The 15,026-nt window shown below is 36.4% G+C and overlaps 1 protein-coding gene across 4 annotated transcripts in view; it reads left to right on the top strand.

The window, feature by feature from the left end:
* The window catches only part of LOC122904546 (serine/threonine-protein kinase Sgk3), a 185,045-nt gene extending 170,460 nt beyond the window's left edge, over positions 1-14,585 (top strand). For all 4 annotated transcript variants that reach the window (XM_044245515.1, XM_044245514.1, XM_044245513.1 and 1 more), the window contains exons 14-17: positions 915-1,010; positions 3,054-3,209; positions 8,298-8,387; positions 12,093-14,585. In XM_044245515.1, coding sequence (XP_044101450.1) covers positions 915-1,010; positions 3,054-3,209; positions 8,298-8,387; positions 12,093-12,263 — 513 coding nt within the window. In that variant the 3' untranslated portion in view covers positions 12,264-14,585. The remainder of the gene's footprint in view (positions 1-914; positions 1,011-3,053; positions 3,210-8,297; positions 8,388-12,092) is intronic.
* Positions 14,586-15,026: the final 441 nt, after the last annotated feature.

The raw sequence follows: 15,026 nt of genomic DNA, 5'->3' as shown, positions 1-15,026 counted from the left end.
TTTAGAGAGGAAACACAAGTTTTTTTGGTCATATAAATCCAAATGTAATCAGAAATTGCTAAACCCTTTCAATATATTTTCCCATTTTTTGGATCACATTTTTTTTTAAAGGATTATTTATTTATTTATTAGAGAGAGAGAGAAAGAACACACAAGCAGGGAAAGTGGGAGAGAAGGAGAAGCAGGAGCCTGACATGGGGCTTGATCTCAGGACCTGGGATCCTGACCCAAGCAGAAGGCAGATGCTTAACAACTGAGCCACCCAGGTGGCCCTGGATCACATTTTTTTTGAAAAAGCCTAAGAAGAATTATTTCCTTATTTCATATAGGAAGAAAAAACATATATTTTAGAAATCTCAAATTCAAATTCACCATGTTATATGTGTGAAATTATGATGTTTAAATGTTTTACAAATAAAATGTGCATAGCCATCTAATAATTTACACAACTTTTCTAAATAATATGTTAGAGAATTATGTAGTAGTTATAGTAATTACCTTAGTAATTAATAGTAATTACTCTTATAATTCTCCAATAACAATTCTTTTTTCTTTGACTGAAGAGAAAAATGGATTATAATTTCCTTATTAAAAATTCTTTCTTTAAGAGAAACAATTATGAGTGATGACCAGAGGAATTTCTAAAATAAATTAATCTTGTGAAAGATTCTCCCTACCCCCCAGCCCAATACCTAGTTTAACATTGTGTTACAGATTTCTGCATTTGTTTTCCTCTTCTGTTCACCCTAATTGCATCCCATCTGTTGGAAGTGATTGAATACCCAATGAATTAAAAATCTAGATAGTGTTTTTAGTATCATAGAGCATCTTAAATTTGTTAAATTTCTTAATTATTCCTAAATCTTACCATGAGTTATTTACTGAGTTGCTCTAATATTTAATGTTTTCCATAGTACCTTGCTCCTGAAGTAATCCGAAAACAGCCCTATGACAATACTGTAGATTGGTGGTGCCTCGGTGCTGTTCTCTATGAAATGCTGTATGGATTGGTATGTATTTCTGCTCTTTCATTATTATTTCAATATATTTTCATTGTTTTAAGTTGTCTCTCTTTTTTATTAATCCCAGGGACTCTTAGATAACATTGATGGAGTATTAGTAACCTGGTTAAATGCATCCAAAATCACATTAGGAATATACACAAAAGGAAAAACTTTTCCTTTGTTACTAATCTTTTAATTACTATTAATTATTTCTCTGTCATACGAATCACTACTTATACTAATCAGGTATTCCCATCCTACTTGCATTTTTTAGAAATAGACATTTAGCTAGAACATTAATATTATTCACTTTCATACAGTTTACCCCATCATTCTACCCAGTTTCAAAAAGATAGAAGAAAAAGATTTTTGTATTTATTAGAAGATCATATCTTTTGGTTGCCTTGTGTTTTATTTTTATAGGATTAATACTGGTGCTCTACTTTTTCTGCTGTTGGAAACCCTCTATTCCTTTTACTGCAAACATGTCTAGATTTTATTGAAAAAAAAAAGAATGTTCACTATGAAATCATGTACCCCAGTTTTTATTAATTAACACATAAGGCTAACCAGTGCTTCTGATTAACATGTATAAAGTTATTCACTATATTAATTAATATTCCAACCAGGGACGCCTGGCTGGATCAGTTGGAGGGACATGCGACTCTTGATCTTGGTCTCTTGACTTTAAGCCACATGTTGGGTGTAGAGATTACTAAAATAAAAATAAATAAAATATATCATTACAACCAAAAGCAAGCAATTTAGGACCTTGGTTAGTTTACAAATTCTTGTAGGAACAATATATATTATTCTTTATAAAGAAAAGTAAAGAAAAATATATATTGCAGTTTCTAAAGTCTTTTTGTGATCTCATGAGTGTCCAGCAGCCCCATGCTAGAGACCTTGTGCTTATCACCCGTGCCGCTGTCCACACTAAGCTAAATATTACCATCAGCAGAGACCTGACCTGGGGCTTGGTTTTTTTGTTTCACTTTTTGTTTTATGTGGGAATTCCCCCCCCCCCAAAAACTGGGGAGCTCTCAGTGAAATCCAAAACATGAGGTGCGTGTTAGTGCATTTGTCTTACAATGCTAACTTTGAATGATAGATTCCTATGACAACCAACACTGTCTCTTCTTTGCCGTTGCTTATTAAAAGATCTCATTTTCTGGTAATGCTGTTGACTTGGAACACCTGATATACCTTCCTTTCTTTAAATGCTAGGTATTTGCTGTCCTGATTTTTTTTGAATCCTTTAAATTTCTTCAGAGAACTATGAAAGTGGAAAATACTGTCATTGTATGTAAAATGCAGTTGATTCAAAAGGGAACATTTGAAACATATACTTCAATAATGATACTTATGTTAACTTTTTAAAAATAAAGTTTCAATTTTAAAAAGTAAAAACATTTTTTTTTCCTGTAAAAAAGAAAGTAACAAGCTATATAGCTGCCTTAACATTAAAAATTATTTTTGGTGTAAAAGTTAACTTAATGGTTAATGGGCTACTCCTCATGTTGAAGCTGTACAGGTCTTCAGGCTATAACAATAGAATTGTAATTCTGCAGTGTGCACCCATAATGCTGTCATCACTACAAGCACCTAGGAAGGAGCACTTCTTCAGGTCTTCATCTCTACTGGAAATCTCTGTTTTAATTCATTTATTTCCGAGTCTCAAGAAACTATTTAATATTTGATCTGTGTTGAATCTCTGAGTGGAGTCATTCTTTCCTTATGCTGCTAATGAGATTGGCGCTTTCTCTAAAACGGATACTATTACAAGTTTTACACAGTTTACACCTATCTGCAGGGTGGTCTTGAACATTCAGCAAACGCATATTGGGCTCCACATGTGCTGGGTTCTACACCCTCTTCAGCTTGGAGACCACCCTACAGATGTACACGTGCCCACAAGGCCTGTGCATTCTAGATCTGTCCAGACCCACACTGAGCCCTGTAGAGCAAGGCCAGATCCAACTCTTTCAATCCCATTTCCGCATAGCTTAATTAACCCTAATTCTATTTTCTTTTTTTTCTCCCTGCCAGCCTCCTTTTTATTGCCGAGATGTTGCTGAAATGTATGACAATATTCTTCACAAGCCCCTGAGTTTGAGGCCAGGAGTGAGCCTCACAGCCTGGTCCATTCTGGAAGAACTCCTAGAAAAAGACAGGCAAAATCGACTTGGTGCCAAAGAAGACTTTGTATGTACATTCTTCCCAGTACCTGCTTTATTTAAAGCTTATTTTAAGATTTGAAGATAAATTCTTATTTTATGTGGCATTTACTGGGACGTATACAGCCCTTAAATAGCACCATGGGAAGGAAGCATGCTTGTCCCAGCAGTTCTCCACCAGTGTTTATGGGTTTGAAGCACTTATATAGGCTTTCCATTTGATCTTCAGAACAGTTCGAGCCTCTCCTCTTCATCCCTCCCATCCTGTTTTCACACCCTGTTACTTATTTTTCATTTATAAGAATTTTTCTCCCTTTTTAAAAAAAAGTGTGGCATGCATTTTTTTGGTTACCTAAACTTTTAAATCATTTTACTTAAGAATTTATTGAGTGCCTCCTGTCTGCATGAGGTAATGCCTTTTGCCTAATAACTTTTCTTCTGAGAATTTGGTGACACCTCCCTGAGGTAATTATAGAAACTATAGGTTTCTTTGTTTTTTGTTTTTTTTTTTAACAAATCAGGGCAATTAGGGGCACCTGGCTGGCTCAGTCAGTGAATGGAGTATGCAGTCAATAAATGGAGTCTTGATCTCAGGGTTATAGGTTTGAGCACCACAATGGGTGGAGCAATTACTTAAAAATAAAAAATCTTTTTAAAAATTAGGGTAATTAAATTACTTGTGTAGCTACTGGTGTTATGTTCTTGTATCAGTAAATTCATGACCTTTTGGGAATATGAACTTTTTTTTTTCTTAAAGATTTTATTTATTTACTTTATTTACTAAATAAATTTTATTTATTTACTTATTTACTTTATTTACTTATTTACTTTTATTTATTTACTTACTTTATTTATTTATTTTATTTATTTACTTACTTTACAGAGATCACAAGGAGGCAGAGAGGCAGGCAGAGACAGAGGGGAAAGTGGGCTCCCAGCTGAGCAGAGAGCCCGATGCGGGGCTCAATCCCAGGACCCTGAGATCATGACCAGAGCCGAAGGCAGAGGCCCTAACCCACTGAGCCACCCACACGCCCCGGAATATGAACTTTTAAATTCATTTAAATTTATCACAAATTCAGGACACCTGGGTTGCTCAGTCGGTTAAGCGGCTGCTTTTGGCTTAGGTCATGATCCCAGGTTCCTAGGATGGAGTCTCACATTGGGCTCTTTGCTCAGCAAGGCATTTACTTCTCCCTCTGCCTGCCTCTCCACCTGCTTGTACTCTCTCTCTCTGACAAATAAATCAAATCTTAAGATTTATTTATTTATTTATTTGACAGACATAGATTACAAGTAGGCAGACAGGCAGGCAGAGAGAGAGGAGGAAGCAGGCTCCCTGCTGAGCAGAGAGCCCAATGCAGGGCTTAATCCCAGGACCCTAGGATCATGACCTGAGCCAAGGCAGAGGCTTAACCCACTGAGCCACCCAGGCGCCCCCAAATAAATAAAATCTTAAAAAATAAATTTCTCACATTCTTGGGGGCTGTTTATCAGTTGTGAACTTGCACTTGAATAACAAATTTGTATGTACTGCTATGTCCCTCCCACACTCCCCAGTTCAGTAGGTTGCTCTGTCAACAGTTTTCCATCTAGCTTGGATTCATTCCATAGTCCATTGTTTCATTCAGTCTTGTTAATACTTTACACCTTCTCACCCCTGGTCCTTTTATGCATATCACTGGCAGAAATCCCAACCCTGGCTGAATCTAGTTCTTATCTTCTGGGCTGCTGAATAGTGCTAAAGAAGGTTGCAGCACTGGGCATACTGGAAGCACTGCGAAGTTCCAGTGACTAGTCTCCCCTGTGCTTTACCACTGCCTGGTGATACTCTTGTGTTTCTCTAGCTGCTTCTCCTCCTCTCTGTATTAACTATTTCAGATGTTCTGCAAATTTCCAGACTCCTTTTCTTCTTATTCACTTTTAGCAGATGATCTTGTCTTCTAAATTACAGGGAAAACAGAAATCAGCAGAGCAGAACAAACTCAAACAAACTCACCGTCAGATTTGCAGACCCACATGCCCCTGCTCGCTGACGTTTCCTTCTTTCTAATGTAGTGGAAAAGGCCAGTTTCCACCTCTGTACTGGATCCTGACTCCTCACAGGGAACCCTGTGCATGCCTTTTTTCCACAAAGATAACTACTTCCTTCCAGTCGATAATTAAACATTATCAAGTCTCTTGCTTCTTCTTTTTTTATTTTTAAGATTTTATTTATTTATTTGACAGACAGAGATCACAGGTAGGCAGAGAGGCAGGCAGAGAGAGGGGAAGGGAAGCAGGCTCCCCGCTGAGCAGAGAGCCCGATGCGGGGCTCTATCCCAGGACCCTGGGATCATGACCTGAGCCAAAGGCAGAGGCTTTAACCCACTGAGCCACCCAGGCGCCCCAAGTCTCTTGCTTCTTAAATCAAAACCCTTCAGCCATGCTCTCCTGCCAGGTAATACTTTTTCCCTTCACAGCCAAACTTGCTAAAAGTTTCTGTACTCATTTTTAATTTCCCAGTCTCTTCTCGTTTCTCCATTTACCAAAAATAGCTACTAAAATTGCTGAATCAGGGGCACGTGGGTGGCTCAGTCAGCTAAGCATCTGCCTTTAGCTCAGGTCATGATCCCAGGGTCCTGGGATCAAGTCCCACATTGGGCTCCTTGCTCAGTGGGGGAGTTTGCTTCTCCGTCTGCCTGCGGAGAAGCTAGCTCCCTGCTAGTCCCCTCCCACCTCTCTATCTCTGACAAATAAGTAAAATCTTTAAAAAAAATAAAAATAAACTTCCAGTACTCTTGTGACATAGGCTTCCACAAGATTCCGCAGTCACCTCATGCTTTTCTTTCTGTATTTCTGGGCCTTCTTCCATATGTTCTGTGTAAGATCCTTTATTCAACTTGATGGTTAAGTGTTGTGGTTTCTTGTGGTTGTCCTAAACCCTCTTCCTTCTTCTGTGCTCTGTTCCTGGACAGTCTTAGTTAGCCCAGTGGCTTTGGTTATCTGTATATCTTCATTTCACATGTTCATTACTCCAATCCAGACCTCTCTTCTGAACTTGGGACTAATAGGATATCTGCCTGTTCAACACCACCCTTCGGATTTCTGGAGAGAACCTCAAACATCGCATGTTCCAAATTGAACTTCTGCCATTTTCTTTTTGTGTGCGTCAAGTCAGAAATCTGAGTCGAAATTCTTGACTCCTCTTTCTTCCTTACTTCCATATTCAGTGGGAAGCCAGATCCTATTGTATTTACTTCCTAAATCTTTCCCTCATCCTCACACTTTTTTACTCCTACTGTGACTACTCTTTTTCTACCATTTTCAACTTTTTTTTTTTTTTTTTTTTTAAGATTCTCTTTTCAGGTAATCTCTGTATCCAACGCGGGGCCCAAACCCACAAGCCTGAAATCAAGAGTGACAGCTCCACCCACTGAGCCAGCCAGGCACCCCTACCATTTTCAGCTTGTGTTTGGCCACAACACTAGCTACTTTTCCTTAATCTGCTCATGGCTTTCCAGTCCATTTCCCTATGACAGTCAGAGTGGTCTTAAAAAACAAACCAAAAATTCTCCATATCTGGGACGTTCCTAAAACTCCCTCATGACTTCTCACAATCCTAGAATAAAATAAAAAATTATTAATGTAGACCCAATATGATATGGTCTTTTTGCCTTGTAGGCTTCCCCTCGTGTGACAGTACCAATTCTTCCCTGTACTACAACAATATTTGGCTCATCTTCTTGACCAAAATAACCCCCTTGCCCCCTCAGGACCTTCTTATTCTGCCTGGAATGTTCTCTCCCTCATTTTTTTTTTTTTTTAAGATTTTATTTACCTATTTGACAGACAGAGATCACAAGTAGGCAGAGAGGCAGGCAGAGAGAGAGGGGGAAGCAAGCTCCCTGCCGAGCAGAGAGCCCGATGTGGGGCTCGATCCCAGGACCCTGGGATCATGACCTGAGCCGAAGGCAGAGGCTTTAACCCACTGAGCCACCCAGGTGCCCCACTCCCTCATTTTTTATATGACTAATTTTTACTCAACTTTCAGACCTCCAATCAAACATTACTTCATCTCCAAAAAGTCTTTTTAAACCCACCAAACTAGGTTGGATCCTACTTAATACACTACTGTGTCACCTGGCAGGGAAAATAACTGGAATCAATACTCTGTGAGCTTTTGGTAATATTAACTCGGAATGGAGGGTTTTTTTTTTTCCTTTGGTACAGTAACTTATCAGTTTGATCTTTACCTCTGCCCTAGTGTGTAAAAAACTTTTATCTTTTTTTTTTTTTTGAAGATTTTATTTATTTATTTGACAGACAGAGATCACAAGTAGGCAGAGAGGCAGGCAGAGAGAGAGGGGAGGAAGCAGGCTCCCCGCTGAGCAGAGAGCCCCATGCAGTGCTTGATCCTAGGACCCTGGGATCATGACCCGAGCTGAAGGCAGAGGCTTTAACCCATTGAGCCACCCAGGCGCCCCAAAAACTCTTTTATCTTTTACCTAACTTCTCTTTTACCTCTCCCATTCAGACAGTAATTACAGTTCTTTGTGCTTATGTACTCCCCTTTTTTTTTTTTTTTTGAAGATTGATATATTTATTTGAGAGAGAGAGCACAGAGAGGAGGGACACAGCGAGAGAGAGAGAAAGCGAGAGCCTTAAGCAGATGCCATGCTAAGTGCAGAGCCCAACATGGGACTTAATTCCACGACCCTGAGATTACAACTTGAGCCGAAACCAAGAGCTGGATGCTTAACCGACTGTGCCCCCAAGGCACCTTGTGCCTTATTCTTTTCATACCTCTTTTATGTCCATATTTTCTACCAGTCCTTAAAATAGCATGTGAAATATCTAGGACAGAAATATGAACTCCATTTTACCTACAAAGAAATCATGACTATGAAGGGCTATAACTTAGGTTGGTCATTCTGAGTTAACTGTCTTTCATGTCTGCTCTGGTGATCGTCTCCCCACTACACTGTCTTACCACGTGAATACCATAAGTATTTACCTAAAAAAAATTATTGAGGGACAAAGTGGTAGTGGTTTGGCTTCATCTAATTATTCAGTGAGTACTTAATTACATTTTTCAACATTAGTAAAAACTGTATGTATTTCTTTAACATTCTAGCTTGAAATTCAGAATCATCCTTTTTTTGAATCACTCAGCTGGACTGATCTTGTGCAAAAGAGGATTCCACCACCATTTAATCCTAATGTGGTAAGAATATATTCAAGTATTATTTTCTAATATAGTGAAATGTAGAACTATAGCTAATGGTAATCTTAGCAATAGATCTCAAAATCTAATGTGAATGAAATTGAATCAGTACCTAAATATCTGAAAAATGTGTCTCTCAGAGTCGTCTGGTACACTGATAACTCCAGGATGACCAGTAAAACTGTAGTTATATTACATTGGTAAGAGTATCTTTTAGGATAGTAATTATGAAGTGTTTCTTTGGAGCATGTGTAAGAAAGGGATGAGCTTGTTAGATTAAAAAAAGATGCAAATTAGAATAACTGAGGTGTCTCGTGCCTATAAATCAGCAAATATTTTAAGTAACATTAATACACATATTTTTCTAGATTGATATGAAATCAGACACAAGCAAACATTATTAATGGTAATGTAAATTGTTAGATACCTTTTTGGAAAATAAAGTGTTCATGTTAGCTTGACTTATTAAATCAACTGATGGAAACACTTTACCGAAAATCTTTTACCTAAAGTCTTTTTTTCTTTTTTAAAGAGGAAAGCTTCATCAAAGATCTGTTTACAGCATTAACAATATTGGAAATTTGGGGAAACAAGTACATAACAGTTGGGAAATGTTTAATAATCATCAATAGGCTAATGATATTATGAACTATTGAAAGCTATATCTATAGGCATATATACTTTTATGCATTATAATATGTAATTTATTCCTCATGCTATACCAAGTTACTACCATTATGATCCTTCTTATTATATATGTTTTATAAATGAAGAAATGGGAAGTCAGAGATGCCACATAGCTGGATTAAAAAGTAGCAGAGCAAGGATTCAAATCTATGCCTCATTGCACAGTCACTGTTCTGTCCATGCTTTCTTATACTCAATTGCCCTTTCTTATTAAGTGAATGGTAATAACAGTAAATGTAAAAATGAGCAGGTACTTAGAAAATCCTTATAATGTTAAATAAAAACATGGCAATCCTTATCACATAAAAAACATGGCAATTTTTGTGATATATTATTATAGCAGTAAAAATAACAGTTAAGGACTAGAAGAGAATGTAATAGAAACCAGGATTGATTTGGGGTTGTGGGATCATGGGTGAATTTTTTTTTTCTTTTAGTTTAAGTGTTTTGGTACTGTGGAATTCATGACATACTTTTTTAGTAAATTAGTACAGAATAAGGAAATCGTTTTAGGAAAATATTATTTAGTCTACTCATTTTGTTAAAGATTTGTTTCAGTGCATAGCTTGTGGCTAGTAGTATTTAATAGGTGAGACATTGTACACGTATTAACATAACAATATTTGTAGATTGCCTTATTTCATATAGCTTATCCAGAAGTGAGTGACTCCATTAAGGATAATTTCTGTCCCTAATTTCTAGAATTTGCATTAGGAACTTAGGACCTTTAGATATTATTCTTTTTTTCTTTTTTAAGTTTTTTTTTTTAATTTATTTGACAGAGAGACACACAGTGAGAGAGGGAACACAAGTAGGAGAAGTGGGAGGGGGAGAAACAGGCTTCCTGCCAACCAGGGAGCCCGATGCAGGGCTCAATCCCAGGACCCTGGGATCATGATCTGAGCAGAAGGCAGACACTTAACCACTGAGCCACCCAGGCGTCCCTTTAAGAATTATTATAGTTTTCTTTTTAAATTGAAAGTCTTACTGAGTTTAGTTATCCTCAAATAAATATGTCATCAGGCATTAAAGAGTTAGGTACTCCTAAGCAATACTGAAAATGAAAATAATGTTGATTCAGAGTCAGTACCTCCATTTGAATCCCCACTCTCTTATGACTAATTAATTAAATTTTTTAAAGCAAGATCCACAACCAAGAAGCCACAGAAGAAATTGGTAAATTTGGCCACATTAAATTTAGAAATGTCTTCATGGTAAGAAAGGAAAAAAAAAAAAAACCCACTTCAAATAACAAACTGGGGAAGATTTTTAAACACTAAAAGCATTCTTACAAGTCAATGAGAAAAAGACCAATGATCAGTAAAAATATGGACAAAATACACAAAATATGCAGTAACAGAAAAATAAATACAGGTGGCTTTTAAATATATGAAAAGATGTTCAAATTGACTGACAGATTCTAACAGGTTACCATTTTCCACTTAACAGATTAACAGAGATCAGAAAGAGTATGATAATGTGAATGTTCTCATACTTTGTTTTTAGTACTTGTATCCTTTTATTTAACCCTAACATCAATTCTGTGAAATAGTGCTGCTATTTTCCACATATTACAGATGCATTAACTTAGGTGCACAAAAGGTTGACTAACTTCCCCAGAGTTTAAAGAACTAGAATTTGAGCTCAGGCTCTTCAAAGACCAAGCCCTCCTTCACTCTTAACATAAGCAATGCAGTATTATTCCTGTCAGTACTAGCTATGAGCCAAAAGGGCATTCATAAAATATCTTTAACATCAAGAAAAGAACATTTGCCATCATTTACAGAGCACCATCTACATGTCAGATTCTGGGAATTTTATGTATTAACACATGAGATCCTCACAACAACCTTAACAGGTACGTGGTAGTATTCCTACCTAAAGAAGTGGAAACAAGCTCACAGAGATAGGGTAGTTTATATAAAAAATTAGAGCTAGCAAACTTCATAGCCAGAATTCAAACCTTAGTCTTATTCCAAAGCCTGTTCTTCTGGGGTTACGCGTAAGAATTTGATGACATTTTTTATATTACATAAATACAAATTCTAGCATTCTTCTTCCTCTGTAGAAGATTTTCTCTTATTGAGGGATCTCACATTTATATTACATAAATACAAATTCTAGTATTCTTCCTCTGTAGAAGAATTTTCCTTATTGAGGGATCTCTTATTGAGGGATCTCACATTGAAGGATCTCACATTCTGTCTGTGCTCTGCTGTATGTAGCATACCAGGCTAGCTGTATCCTTGGCTTAGAATATCTGCTCTGGATCCTTGTTTGTTCACCTGTTAGACTTGATGACCTAGACATGCTAAGAACTCCCTCCCCCTTAGAGCACAGAGAACCTAGAGATTTAAGGATGAGTTCTAAGAGTGAGTCACCTGAATTTCTCTCTCAGTTTTTATCTGGGAATACTTCAGAAGGGAAGAATCCGTTAGCTGTATCAGATTTGTAAAAGAGGATGAAGAAGAACCGCTTCCATCAAGCAGCTGCCAGGCTTTACTTCCCAGCTTTCTGGCTTCTTTAGGTCTCTACAGCTAAGGTGTCCTAGCCAAAGGCTTAATGACCTCTGTAGCACAGTGTTTGCAACCCCTTCCTTTTCTCCTCAAAAGGCTTTACCTGCCCAGAGTACAGAAACTGGATGGGCAAGCATTTTACGGAACTCAAGTGAAAAGTGCCATCCTGAAAACCTGCCTGGTCTCCTTTTCTAAACTTAAAGATGGTGCTGGGTAGAGAGAAAGGGGGTCAGTTGCAAGGCCTGAGGTTCAAATTAACATAGGTCAAGCTTCTGTTATGCTAGCCTTCCTCACCCTTGTCTCCCCCAACTTCCAACAAGAACTTTGCTGGAAGGATGGTAAACTCTGGAAAGGAAAAGCAGAAATTGTTTCAAAGAAATGGTGAAGTCAGAAGACATCTAAACTTGCCAGGAATAAATATATACATTCTTGAAGGGGTTTTAAGGAAAGACTAAACCAATGAAAAGCAAGCTAAGGTAATAACATGCTTTTAATGTTTTAGGCAGGACCAGATGATATCAGGAACTTCGATGCAGCGTTTACAGAAGAAACAGTTCCATATTCTGTGTGTGTGTCTTCTGACTATTCTATAGTGAACGCCAGTGTGCTGGAAGCAGATGATGCCTTCGTTGGTTTCTCTTACGCACCTCCTTCAGAAGATTTATTTTTGTGAACAGTTTGCCATCCAGAAACCATTGAGCATTGAGACTGAAACTCTTCTTTGTGTGAATATATTCAAATATGTTTAACTAGTGCCTCATTTTTACATGTAATGTTAAAAACTATGAAAAATGTATTTTCTGCTGTATGCAAGAAAATAGGGCATTTCAAAGAGCTAAGTTTCAAATTAAAATTTGTATTATTGTTTATTAAGCTTATTTTTAAACTGAAATTTTAAAAGCTATTGTTCTCAGCATTAACCTATTTTTAAAAAAACTTTTTGCTAATGACTGTTTTCCCCCACTGAGTTTACACTAACATCTACCCAAGACAGACTATTTTTCGACAGCCTGTTTCAGTTTGGTTAACATACATTAATGCCTTTCTCTCTACTTTTGACCTTTGTTCTCAGATCAGAACTATGCAATTGGTATGTGGTTGTTTAAGTAGAAACCACATCTTTCCACAAGTCATTGTTTGACATAATCAGTTCTTGGTAGGATTAAAACGTAAAAGCATCGTTAACACATGGGCTGTGAGTTAACACTTTGAGTAAGTGTTCGTTCTGCAGATCAAATTAAAAAATAACAAAGGAGATCCATTGCTTTTGAAATACCAATTCAAATTTGTGAATTATTTTTTCTCTGGAAGAAAAATAAAAGCTTAATAGAAAGTTTAGAGTATTCCCAAAGATCTGAAGAGTAATAAAATACTACTGGATTTTTTTTTTAGGTGGTGCCAAAAATGAATGTCTCTGTGTCATGTATTTATATTACAAATACATTCTATTTATGTTCTTTCTGGTCTTTATGTTGTTAAGTAGTCCTGAATCTTGGCATTCCCTTTTGCAAACAGCTGTTCAAAACTGTCTTTCTAATTGGTTAATGAATGAAAAATATTGAGCCTTCTAAGAGTTTTTACCTAATTGGGGATTAAAAAATAGAATAGCAAATTCTTGGTCAGTATTAATATGTATTTCACAACAATGTAATAAAAGTTAAAAATCAGGCAGATGCAATGTCAGTATCTTTATTGTCCTAGAAAAAGTAAAGGAAACTGACCTTAAAATCATACTAAAAACAAACTAACTGTGTACTTGTCATTATAAAAGAGAATACAGAAAAACTAAAAAATAATGCTTGTCTTGGAATTCTGCTTCTTAGAGACTTTTCAAGTCATGTAGGAAACATTGTGAAAGTTTAAGGACCAAGTTTATATGCTTCAGGAACAAGCATTCTTTCCATGTATTTTCTCTTGAGAAAGAAATCACAAAAGCATTTCACACCAATAGCCTTTGGCTGAAAAATATTCAGCAAAGTGGGAGGAGGGGATGGTGATTTTGTTAGATTAATAATATTTGCATCCAATACACTGAATCTTCCTTCAGAGGTAAGACTTTAATAGTAACACTGTAAATATTTGTTTTTTTTGGCACTACCATAAGTTCTGCTTTTACACAAAGTTCTTTGCTTATTATAAAGCAAAATAAAACCTGTAGTTTCTTGTATGATTTTTTTATTCAGTCATTCCTTAATTAAACTGCCAAAAATTAAAGTGCAATATTGTATATTTTTAAGGACAAATTTAAATATTATGCTGATGTTTATTGGATCACAAGAAATACAAATCTTATAGTATAATAAAACTAGCAAAAAGATTAATAAGCACCTAATTCCTGTCATTATTTTAAATCGGTGATGGTTTATAAAAGTCATTACAAAAATGAATTGTTTGTGTATGTGAGGGATAAATGTATAAAACTTTGGACAAACATAAAAATTAGATTATCTAGATTATCAGAGGCTTACATATTATTTAGGGAATAAACATCTTCCAAGTTTCAAGTTTATTTTTTCTTTCATAGCATGCTGTCTTTTAGAAAAAAAAAATGTGTGCCCTTTGAATAGTTGAACAATTTTATGGCTATTTCCAAAATAAATTCAAAGGTCTAAATGAAGAACCCCTAACATTCTTTATGTTATCTCTTATTTTATTGTGTATGGTACAGTGAAGAGCTTCACAGCCATTGTTACATTATAGTACATACTAAAATTGACAAGTCTTGGGCATACCTGGCGGTGAGATGCTAAATGTTGTAGATAGAGACTGGAAGCAGTATCTCCATTCAAAATTTTTATATGCCAGAATAATTTTTGAACTTAGGATATTTATAGAGAGATCTAACAGACACTGTTTGGGTATAATTTTAGCAATGGTAAACATTTAAAAGGTGACTCTGTTGTATATATTTTACCACAGTTTAAAAAAAAAGTAATCTACTTTCTGTACAGATTGGCCTGTTCTAGGCATTTCCTATAAATGGAATCATACAATATTTGGTCTTTTGTGTCTGGCTTCTTTCACTTTGCATAGTGTTTTCAAGGCTCATCCATGTCGAAGCATGTATTAGTACCCCATTCCTTTTTAAGGCCAAATAACATTCCATCGTAGGGTTAACCACATTTTATTTTTCCATTTATCAGTTGATTCCGCTTTTTGGCTATGAACATTCATGTATAAGTTTTTTGTGTGAATATACGGTTTTTTGTTTGGGGGTTTTTTGTTGTTTTTTAAAGCCGGAAGGTCTCGCATTTATTACTGAACCAACCTACTGGTGCAGAGGCATAGTAACAGAAAAATCATTTCCCTGATAAAACCTATCTATTGGCCAGGTAGGAAGGATGTCTACAGAGATAGGATAGAACACAGGATCTTCACGTAGCTTAAGTATGTGGTGCCAATTAGGTGTGTCTTCTCATGATGTGTGATGCCTTCT

The sequence above is a fragment of the Neovison vison genome, chromosome 4 (assembly GCF_020171115.1).
Source record: "Neovison vison isolate M4711 chromosome 4, ASM_NN_V1, whole genome shotgun sequence".
In the NCBI taxonomy this organism is placed as follows: domain Eukaryota; kingdom Metazoa; phylum Chordata; class Mammalia; order Carnivora; family Mustelidae; genus Neogale; species Neogale vison.
The sequence above is the reverse complement of the archived record's forward strand: the minus strand, read 5'-3'. Positions and strand labels throughout refer to the sequence as shown.